General features: G+C 49.8%; 1 protein-coding gene across 1 annotated transcript; it reads right to left on the bottom strand.

The window, feature by feature from the left end:
• Window positions 1-2,882: 2,882 nt before the first annotated feature.
• LOC123106771 (uncharacterized) lies at window positions 2,883-4,255 on the bottom strand. Its single transcript, XM_044528834.1, has one exon. It carries the CDS (start codon window positions 3,670-3,672, stop codon window positions 3,349-3,351), a length of 324 nt encoding a protein of 107 aa, XP_044384769.1. The 5' UTR covers window positions 3,673-4,255; the 3' UTR covers window positions 2,883-3,348.
• Between the last annotated feature and the right edge of the window lie 7,359 nt (window positions 4,256-11,614).

The raw sequence follows: 11,614 nt of genomic DNA on the forward strand, positions 1-11,614 counted from the left end.
CCTGGGCTTGGCAGGATACTACAGGAAATTTATTCGCCATTTTGGTGTGATTGCAAAACCCCTGACCAATCTTCTGCGTAAGGGAAACATATTTGTGTGGACTAGCATAGAGGAAACAGCCTTCCAAACTCTTAAGGATGCATTAGTAACTGCCCCAGTCTTGGCCTTGCCTGATTTCCAAAAGGTGTTCACCATTGAGACAGATGCCAGTGATTGTGGTATTGGAGCAGTTTTAATGCAAGAGGGGCATCCTCTTGCTTTTGTCCGCAAGGCATTGGGCCCACGCAATCAGACTCTCTCAGTGTATGAAAAGGAGTTCTTGGCCATCTTGCTAGCTATAGAACAGTGGCGTTCTTATTTGCAACTCAAGGAGTTCCAGATAATCACTAATCAGAGAGCATTGGTCAGCCTGATAGAGCAACGACTGCATACAGCTTGGCAGCAAAAAGCTCTTACCAAATTGGTGGGCTTGAACTATAAGATAATATACAGGAAGGGAGATGATAATCGAGCTGCAGATGCTCTTTCTCGTAGACCTCACCCAACAGCAGACTGTTACATGATATCTTTGGTTCAGCCTGCTTGGATACAAGAGATCATACAGAGCTATTCATATGACATGGCCGCTCAGGCAATTATGTAGAAATTGACTGTTGATCCTAATGTTGATCCGGAGTTTACATTATGTGATGGACTGTTGAGATATAAGAAGAGAATCTGGATTGGTGCAGACGAACAGTTGCAAGCACAAGATCATTGTTAACTTGCATGCTAGCTCAGCTGGGGGCCACTCTGGTTTCCAGTAACATTCAGAAGAATTTCGCAACTCTTTTACTGGAAGAATATGAAAAACATGATCAAATCTGTTCTGCAACAGTGTGAAATTTGCCAGCTGGCTAAACCTGAGCGAGTACCATATCCCGGATTATTGCAGCCACTACCAATACCCTCCAAACCATGGGAAATGATGACGATGGATTTCATTGAAGGGTTGCCTCCATCTAGACAATTCAACTGTATCCTGGTGGTCATCGACAAATTATCCAAGTATGGTCATTTTATTGCTCTGAAACACCCGTACACTGCAAGCACAGTAGCAGAGGCCTTCTTGGATCATGTGTATCGCCTTCATGGATTGCCAGTGTCCTTGGTATCGGACCGTGACCCAATTTTCACTAGCTCTTTTTGGAAGGAATTCTGCAACAGAACAGGCATCAAAATCCGAATGAGTTCAGGCCAGCATCCACAGACAGACGGGCAAACAGAACGAGTCAATCAGCAAGTTGAGGGATATCTTCGCTGTTTTATCAGCGCTCATCCTCATCGTTGGTCGCAGTGGCTCCCGCTTTGCGAGCTGTGGTACAATTCCAATTGGCACTCATCCACAGGGCATTCTCCATTTGAAGTGGTATATGGTCATGCACCTCGCTACTTTGGTATTTCCCCTACGGATACGGTTGCCAGTTCTGATGTTCACCAGTGGTTAGAGGACCGTCATGTGATCATGGAATCAGTTAAACAACAGTCTCTGCGAGCCCAGCAACGCATGAAAATGCAAGCTGACAAACATCGTACTGAACGGTCGTTTGAGGTGGGAGACTCTGTTTTTCTCAAAATGCAACCCTACATTCAATCTTCTATCGCTCCGCAGGCAAATCATAAGTTGGCGTTCAAGTACTTTGGTCCCTTTCCAATTACAGAGAAGGTTGGCACGGTGGCTTACAAACTGGCTTTGCCTGAAAATTGTCGTGTTCATCCGGTCTTCCATGTTTCCTTGCTCAAAAAGCACATCAAAGCTGGTCGAGAGGTACTCCCTATGCTGCCCTCTCCTGATGCACTGTTGCAGGTTCCGGCAAGAATCCTTGACCGCCGCTTGGTCCAACGGGAAAACAAGTCGATCACTCAGGTTTTGATCAAGTGGAGCCGTTCGCCTGAATCCATGGCTACCTGGGAGGACCAGGAGACACTGAAGCAAAACTTTCCTCGGGCACCGGCTTGGGGGCAAGCCGCTTCGGTTCCAGGAGGGATTGTCAGCGACTCTGCTGCTACGGCAAGGACAAGTCATGATCCGCTACAGGGCGAACCGGCAAGCAACATCAAGGCCAGGCCCAGGAGAGTCCAGAAGCGGCCTGCTCGGTCATTTGGGCCGGCATGGGTCTAGTAGACAAGTGTATAAGTAAGCAGATGACACTTGTAACGGGTGGGCGGACGGAACGGCTTCAGCCGGCTGGATAGGATAGGAGTGGCTGGTGTGTGTTGTTTCTCTGTTCTTCCTTCCTCGTCCTTGGATTGAATTCAAATCTGTAATCAACTAGACACTAAATTGAGAGAGAGAGAGAGAGAAAGCAATTGGTGCTTACAAAATCAGATGGACATATTTCGCGCCTGTTTTAGAAACAAGAAAAAACAGCTTAGTTGAATCCTGATTTGTCGTCTTTGTGATATAATAGTATGACTTTGACATGATGTAGAGATAAATAAAGGGTTCAAGGTTAACGGAGCAACCGAAAATGTACGCGCATCTTTGTGATATTTTAGATTCGTTAGATTATACCAAAGTTGGTCAAATACGACCCTGATATTAGTGTAGGATTATTCTGGACAGAAGATTTGTCCAGCCCGAGCGCATCCATCGGAATGTTCATTCACGTGCCCTGGTTCTATCCGAGTGGGTGGTTTGTGCTTGTGCGGTGAAGGCCCGCAAGGCGAGCTGAGACGCGTGGCGCGTCGTCGGGGAGATGATGAAACCTGGCGCCGGTAGAATCTAAACCCAGCGCGCAAACCACGCAAGGCTTGCGTTATCCGGAATTACAGGATGGGATAGATGCTGCCTGCGATTTGCTTGCTCTTGCTTCAAGCAATGTGCCAAGAAGCGTATGTTTAAGCTCGTCCTCGTGAGCTGTTTCAGGAAAAAAAATTGTTTTAAAGGGAAATTTCAAGATAATTCACTTTAACGCGTCTGGATCAGCTGTTACAAAAGAAATGTCTCCGTGTAGCTTCAACTTGGAGAGAAGCGATGCGGCTAGTCGTTTGATGCAAGACACAACGAGCGAGCGGGTATTAACAAAGCAAGTCAGATTAGAAAGTGAACACAGCATACCCAAAATTCAGCAAAAGAAAGAACATAAGTTTAGTAGCCGATCTCTTTCTTTCCCATCTTGTTAATCACGGTGACAAGAAATGCTAGCAGTAGTCTCTAATTCCTCTAATTTCGCAAAAAGAAAGTAGTAGTCTCTAATTTCTCGATGTTTCATTTCACAAAGCACAAAACACGACCAAAATCGTCTCGGCCTCTTCCAAACATTAGCCATCCTACAGACCTCCAAAAAGAACAAGGAAACGCGACCGTCAACCGCTGCACTTCCCTTGTCTGAGGTCGCGGAGGAGCCCCCCTGCCTCCGCGCCGACGAGCTCCAGCTGGTCCTCGAGGTACTTCTGCAGCAGCCCCAGCCGATCGCCGGCGTCAACCGCCCCAAATCGCCCGCCGCCTCTTGTGCTGCCGCCGCACATCTGCATCATCCTCCTCCTCGCCCGCCGGAACCGGACCACGGCCACGGCGCAGCAAAGCAGGGGCAGCCAGAGCAGCACCAGTGACAAGGCCACCGGCACGGCGCACGCAGCCACCGCCGCCGCCGCGCACGTCCGCCACGCAGCCGGCCTCCCGCTGCCCATCCCGCTCGCACGCACGCACGCACCGGAGCTGATCAGCCGGCGGCGACGGCGGCGAGGCTTGCAAGAGACTGGCCGCTTTGGTCTTGCTCCGCCTTTTTGCTTGTTTGGAATTTGGATCGGAGGAGAAGATGAGAGCAAAGCTTCCGCTTTTATTATGGACGGATGTTGCTTTGCTTCGACCGAAGGCGTTGGCGTGTCCGACTCAGTGGTGTGACCTTCTCCCACCTTTTTATGCTGCTATTAGGAGTCATCGATCGCCTTTCTCTTACTTCTTGGACAGGATCGGAAGGCGACTGTTAGGCGCCGGCGCATCGGCTGAAATTTCGGCCGGTCGGCCCATAGCGGCACGATGCGCGCGTCCCAGACCACACGATTCCATCCCGCCCTCCATGCGCGTGTCTCCTTCCACACAACAGTTCCTCTATGCCTCATGCTTCCTCTTCGTCCTCCCATGGCCTTTCGCTTGAAGCTCTGTGGCTGCCGCTGGCCGGCTCGCCGGTCGCTCACAGGCTCGCGTTGCTACTCGCCGGGCCCGCTCGCTGATTGGATTGTTGCAATAAAATCAATTGCTAAAAAAATCTGGTCTCAGTTCCGCTTCAGGCGGTTCCAACAAAATCAAAAGCTCATTGTAGCAAAATTAGTTAAAGGTTTCAGCAAAAGAGACAAATGCAGCAAAAATTCAAAGAAATGCCTCGCCGCCGCACCTCATGAAGAAATTTGGTTCCAACAAAAAAACACTAGGTTCCAGCAAATTAAATCAGCGTTATTGCTCGCCGAGCCCCCGTTGCAACTGAGGGAGAAAAGCCGGTTCCACAGCCATTGAAGCTTTTTCCATCATTGAAGCTTTTTTCTTATGGTGGAAGCTTTTTCCTCATGCCACTTGAAGCTTTTCCTCCCGCCGGATGAAGCTTTTTCACAGCCGTAGCTTTTCTCTCGTCTCCGTCACAAATATGAAGCTTCGTCGCACGTCGAGCTGCATCGGCAGTAGCAATCCAGACTGCCGCTTCCAGCAAAAAGAAACACTGCTTCCAACAAAACAAAGTCTGTTGGTCGATCCTCGCAGCTCTGAGGAAGCTGGTTCTAGCAAAACAAATTGATGCTTCCAACACAAAAAAAACACTACATCCAGCAAAAAAGGACATCTAAGATCGATAGCACGCCATACCTTCCAGCAAAAAAAGCATTATTTCCAGCTGCGCCATTTGCAGGTTGCAACTTTTGCCTTGCCGATTGCAACTTCCTCCCCGGCCAGTTCCAGCTCCGCCATTTGCTGGTTCCAGCCCCGCCGCTTGTCGGTTCCAGCTCCCCCGCTTGCCGGTTGTTGCTTTGCCCCAGCTGCTTGCAACTCCATCGTAGCTGGGTCCAGCTCCACCGCTCGCCGGTTGCGCACGGGAGGTACGCCATCACCGGCGTGGGTACCCTTCCCCCGTCGCAGCACCGTCGGCGCACAGCAGCGCCTGTAACTCCCCTCCTGCATCGTCTCCTCCTTCCTCAGGCGATCTGTGCGAGCGCGAAGCATCCCGCCGCGGTCGCCTCACACGTGGGTGAAACGACATGGCGCGTGGTGGCCCTCCCCAGCGATTTTCCTTAGCAGGGGTAGGCGGCGGCCATGGCCACTCGCCGATCTGGAGCAAAGGGGAGGGGGTCGGCCGGTCGTGTTCTGGAAGACAAAGGGGAGAACGAGAAAAGAAATCGGAGGGGATAAGGTTTCTGACCAACGGTGGGTGGTCCCACTCACCTGCACGAGTGTGCACTGGTGGATAGATGATGTGGCGTTCGACTGGCCGAGTGTTCGGCCGGCGCGCCGAACGCAAACGTTTCCCGGATCAGAATGGGCGTGACATGTTTGGGTTGTGGTTAGGGCGATGCTAGGCGTCGGTGCACCGGCCGAACAGTTTCGGCCGATCGCGCCCCAGCTGCCCGATGCAGTCAATCAGAGTCGTCTAATCTGCCTTCTCCCCTTTGTGTTGACTTCTCTCTTCTTCTTCCACGCGCGCTCACCCCGGCCGCCCCTGCCGCTGGTCACCCCTCCCCCTCTCACCTGGACCTCTTCCCCTCTTGCAGTCCCACGCTATTGGATGCGCTCTTCGTCCCCATCGCCGCCGGTCGCCGACGCAGCACCCCCTGTGATGCCTGGATAATTAAACTATAGTGAACCTCTGCTAATGATGCCACGTCACCTCGGTTACTGTTGATAATCTCGCGTTAGTTCAAAAGTATACAAATTCAAATTCAAAATCGAGGAAACATCAAAAGCTTTCAAATATTAAAACTTAAATGTTTGGGTTATGCCAAATAATGCACAGGTAGTTATGGTGGAGAAACCACACTTTTGTAGAATGCTTAAATGCTCTAAAGTTGTTAAAACAATAGTTGAAACAATTAAATAAATGTCTTTGATGTTTTACAAAATACTAATCTATTTTTTTGGTAAAACTTTTTGTGGTAGTGGGTGTTGATGAGACACTAATTTAGGAATTCACTTTGTGATGTATAAAACAAAATTAGATCAAGAAATAAAAGAAAACAGAAAAAAACAAAAGATAAAAGGAAAGTAAAAAAAAGGGGAGACCCCCCTGCTGGGACCCGGCCCAGCTGGCCTCAGGCCCAACAAGGATGGCCCACCCCGCACCTCCCTAGCCTATATGGCCCCTACCCCCCCCCCCCGAAACCCTAACCGCTACCCCCCACTTTCCTTGATCCTTCGCATCTCTCGCTCCCTCTCCCCCTTCCCTCGATTCAGATCGAGGCAGCGAGCACCAGCGACCGCACCGCCTCGCGCCCCTCCGTCGGTGCCGCCCCACCGCCGTCCTCCTCGCCTCCTCCCCTCCCGATCTGGGCGCCTCGTCACGGCGCCCCGACGACGCCACCGCCCGGCGTCGCCGCCATCGCCTCACCGCCCGACCCCGCTGTCGCGCGGTGCCGCCCTCGACGGACACGCCGCCTCGCCTCTCCCTCACCGAATGCCATTGCGCCTCGCCGCCCCCTCCTCTGCAAACGGAGGGTGAGCCCCCCCTGTCTGCCAGTGTTCCTCTCCCGGTCGTCGTACCCGCCGGGCCACTACCCCCGCGCATGCCGCTCCTGTGTGGCCACGCGCCCGAGCCATCTCCGTCCGCGGTCTGCACAGTGGCCGCGCCCACTGCTGCACCGCTCCACGCGCCCACAGCCCCCTCCTTCGTTTTGGCCACCGAGGCCCGCGCTGCCGTAGCTTAGCCTCTGCTGCCGCGGCCACCGCACACCGTGGCCGCTGTCCCCGCCCTTGTGGCGTGCCACTACTGTTGCTCCTCCCCGCTGGCCACCCCCCTCCCCCCCGCTTGGGCTGCAGAAGCGCCGTGCCGCTCCTCATGCGCCGCCCGCTCACTCCGGCCTCGTCCAGGCCATCGCCCTGGCTCCGGCGACCCGGGCCCGTTCCCGGCTGCGCCCTGACACTTGCTGCCAGCGCCGCCCGGGGCATCACCCTGCTCCCCGCTTCCTGGTGGCCTCGAGCACAGGCACCCGCACCCGTGCAACCGATAACCCACCCCGCTAGGCCGCTGAGCCCATGACAACGGGCCCCACGGGCCTCTTCTCTTAAAAAAATGTAAATGTAAAAAAACTTTTCTTAAAAAAAAGATATAAAAATACAATTAATTAATTAACTTAATTAAAATGTTTTAATTAAACTAATTACTTAGTTAGCCTAACTAAATCGTAATTAACTAAATGTGAGTATGACAGGAGGGCCCCACCCAGTATGACTACGGTGTTGACGACCCCTCTCTCTTGCCAGAGCAACCAGGCAAGCCCCACCTGATCACCAAAAATCGCCTACTCTTCTCTCTAATGCTTGCATTAGAGTAGTGTAGCATGTCACTGCTTTCCGTTAATCCTATTTTGATGCATAGCATGTCATTGTTGCTACAACTGTTGATACCTTACATGCAATCCTAAATGCTTAATATAGGATGCTAGATTATCATCAGTGGCCCTACATTCTTGTTAGTCTGCCATGCTATACTATCGGGCCGTGATCACGTCGGGTGTTGATCACGGGTAAATACATACATATATACATACTATACAGGTGCTGACTAAAGTCGGGTCGGCTCGTTGAGTACCCGTAAGTGATGCTGATGTGGGGGCTGAAGGGGCAGGTGGCTCCATCCAGGTAGTGGTTGGCCTGAGTTCCCGACGGCCCCCGACTATTACTTTGAGGCGGAGCGACATGGCAGGTTGAGATCACCTAGGAGAGAGGTGGGCCTGGCCCTGGTCGGCGTCCCCGGTTACTTCAAAATAACATGCTTAACGAGATCTTGGTATTTGATATGAGTCTAGCTACTGGCCTATACGCACTAACCAACTACGCGGGAACAGTTATGGGCACTCGACGTCGTGGTATCAGCCGAAGCCTTCGTGACGTCAGCGACTGAGCGGCGCATGCTGGGTTGGACTGGAACGACTGCTCTTGTATAAGGGAGGCTAGGACTGCTCATCGGCCACGTACGCAACGTGCAGGTGTGCAATGGGCGATGGGCCCAGACCCCTGCGCCATAGGATTGAGACCGGCGTGCTGACCTCTCTGTTGTGCCTAGGTAGGGCTGCGACGTGTTGATCTTCCGAGGCCGGGCATGACCCAGAAAAGTGTGTTCAGACAAAGGGGATCGAGCGTGTTGGGAAATATGATGCACCCATGCAGGGAAGTTAATCTATTCGAATAGTTGTGATCTTCGGTAACAGGACGACTTGGAGTTGTACCTTGACCTTATGACAACTAGAACCAGATACTTAATAAAACACACCCTTCCAAGTGCCAGATACAACCGGTGATCGCTCTCTCACAGGGCGACGAGGGGAGGATCATCGGTTAGGATTATGTTATGCGATGTTACTTGGTGAACTTACCATCTACTCTCTTCTCCTGCTGCAAGATGGAGGTTACCAGAAGCGTAGTCTTCGAAAGGACTAGCTATCCCCCTCTTATTCCGGCATTCTGCAGTTCAGTCCACATATGATACCCCTTTTTCATTTGATACCAATCCATACATATGTAGTTAGCTCCTTGGTTGCGAGTACTTTGGATGAGTACTCACGGTTGCTTTGTTCCCCCCTTTTCTCCCTTCCTATACCCGATTGCTGCGACCAGACGATGGAGCCCAGGAGCCAGACGCCACCGTCGACGACGACTCCTACTACACTGGAGGTGCCTACTACTACATGCAGCCCGCTGACGATGACCAGGAGTAGTTTAGGAGGATCCCAGGCAGGAGGCTTGCGCCTTTTCGATCTGTATCACAGTTTGTGCTAGTCTTCTTAAGGCAAACTTGTTTACTTATATCTGTACTCAGATATTGTTGCTTCCGCTGAGTCGTCTATGATCGAGCTCTTGTATTCGAGCCATCGAGGCCCCTGGCTTGTAATATGATGCTTGTATGACTTATTTTATTTGTAGAGTTGTGTTGTGATATCTTCCCGTGAGTCCCTGATCTTGATCGTACATGTTTGCGTGTATGATTAGTGTACGGTCAAACCGGGGGCGTCACACCCCTACTCCCCGCGTTCCCGGTAGGAAGTCGCTACCCCTTGTAGCAAAAAACGCCGCCGCCTTGAAGCACGCCGAAGCCCCTTTGTCGTTGCAGCACCTAGCAGCCGCCGTCGTCGCTGCATTGTCGTGTCGCCATGCAGCTCTCAACGTCGCCGCTTGCCACCATTGACGAGTCGGGTTGAAGCTTTTTCTATCATCGATTGATGCTTTTTCTATGCCGGTTGAAACTTTTTTCGCACATTAAAACTTCCGCCATGCCAATTGAAGCTTTTTTCACCTAGGATGGAAGCTTTTTTTGTAAGGTTTGCAGCTTTTTCTCTGTCCAACATTTTGGTTGCAAAAAAATCCCCCCCTCCAGCTAAAGATTTCTTAATCTCCGGTTGAAGCTTTTTCATTTGCGGGTTGATGCTTTTGTCAAAATGGTTGTAACTTTTCCTCTGTTCCGTTGTTTGGTTGAAGCTTTTTTATCTACTGAATGTAGCTTTTTGCGTCCATGGTTGTAGCATGGGGATACATTGTTCGCAACTCTCCCAGATGTTGCGGTTGCAGCTCCCCCCGGTCGCCATGGTCGTAGCACGGGGCACCTCAGTCCCGTCCATGATGTTTGGCCTGCCGCCGGTTGCAGCAAAAAAAGGGGAAAAGAGGAGGAGGCGAAAGGAAGTGAGGGAGAAGGAAGAAGGGAGAGGTGGGAGCACGAGCGGGGCTACAACCATGGCCGACGGGGACTTCGATTTTTCAAGCTACATCCATGGCTGACGGCGAGCTGCTCACGTGCTGCAACGGGGGAGGCGAGAGATGTGTGCGTTGTGGGGCGAGATCTGCGCGAGGTTGAAGAAAGCAGAGACGATAGCGTTGGTGGCCCCGTGTCTACGTGTTGCCTGGTGGGTGGCTGGGGCGAAGCGCGCTTGGACGCGTCCGGCCCAAAGTTCGGTCGGCGCACCGCGCCCAATCGTTTCCCTTGTGGTTATGATATTTTCTCGATTCTTTTTGCGCCCCACCATTACACTGTGTTTTGGGTGGGCACTAGGAGCGCTTACACGTGGTAAGAAAAAATATCCTACAAAACTACATTTTTTGTCGAAAAAAGGACCTCCAATATAAACCGAACTACTCTACAATTTTGTGACCATGCCAAATCAAACTTTTTTTTATGAAAAATTATGTTGTGGCGAGACAATTTTCTTTAGCAAATTACACATTTTTACGCCAAATTATGTTGTCACGAGAATGACAATTGTGTTTAGCAAGCATGGCAAATTCTAATCATGGTAAAAATACTTCATCGTCGGATTTTTATGATTTTTTTAAGAAAAGGGTGTGTGGGGTACATGCCACAACAATCATGGTAGATCGCTTCAACTTGCCTATTACTCATAATATCGACAAAGATGTGCAAATCTTCTTGTCTTAGTTAATGGTTTGTTGCAGATATGGATATATTCATGAGGAAATATGGGCATATTAGGGAAGTACTTAAAGACAAGATTAATCCTATATATCTAAGGATTTCATTCTTATTATCGTATTTATCTCAACGTGCAAGAATGTCACATCATCATACAATTATGGATCGGATAAGGCCACCTTAACATGCTATCATGTATGGAAAAAGACCTACCACCTCATGCAACCATGAATAGAAAAAATCATTCTATAATTCTACTTATATTCAATAAGTATTTTTACAACTATACATAATCAAATATGACAAGTCATATGTATTTTACATTTGGTTTCATGTGTTATTAATCTAAATATCATATACCACACAATCAAATGGAATTAAAATATATTGCAACTGATTCCTGTAACAACGCGCAGGTATCATTAGTTTCATATAAAGTGGGTCGTCACACGAGGCTTCACAAACGAAGACGACCTACGGTACAACCGCCCCCAACCCCTATTCCAAATGACTGCACTATACGAAGGAGATTCTTTAGAGAGCTTTGCCAATTCCATCGTCTTGAAGACTTTTGGAAATAGATGAACATTTTATAAATTCACGAATATATTTAACCATTTAGGGACATTTTTCAAGTCTATGAACATTTTACAAATTCACCAACATTGTTTGAGATCCACAAATATTTTTTAAATTGTGTTATTTTATAAAAAATATGGGTTCTATAAATTGGCAACAATTTTTAAAGAACAGTGAACATTTTTAATTTAATGAACATTTCGAAATAAATAAACGTAGTTGATTTTTTCCGAGTTAGTGCTAGAGTAGTGGGAAAAAATTAAGTGAGCAAACGGAGTGGCGAGCCGAACTTGGTCCATGTGAGCCTTATAACAACAATTTCATCGTTTGAGCGTGGAATAGGAGCTCCTAAAAGGCTCGAACAACAAACAATTGAAAACACCGATGCCGAGACTTGTAACGAAACCCCAATCACGGACGAAACAACTCCACTTCCC

Source organism: Triticum aestivum, chromosome 5A (assembly GCF_018294505.1).
Source record: "Triticum aestivum cultivar Chinese Spring chromosome 5A, IWGSC CS RefSeq v2.1, whole genome shotgun sequence".
NCBI classification, from domain to species: Eukaryota; Viridiplantae; Streptophyta; class Magnoliopsida; order Poales; family Poaceae; genus Triticum; species Triticum aestivum.

Coding starts and splice junctions, on each gene's coding strand:
- LOC123106771 (XM_044528834.1), bottom strand. CDS start 3,672: ATGGGCAGCGGGAGGCCGGCTGCGTGGCGGACGTGCGCGGCGGCGGCG.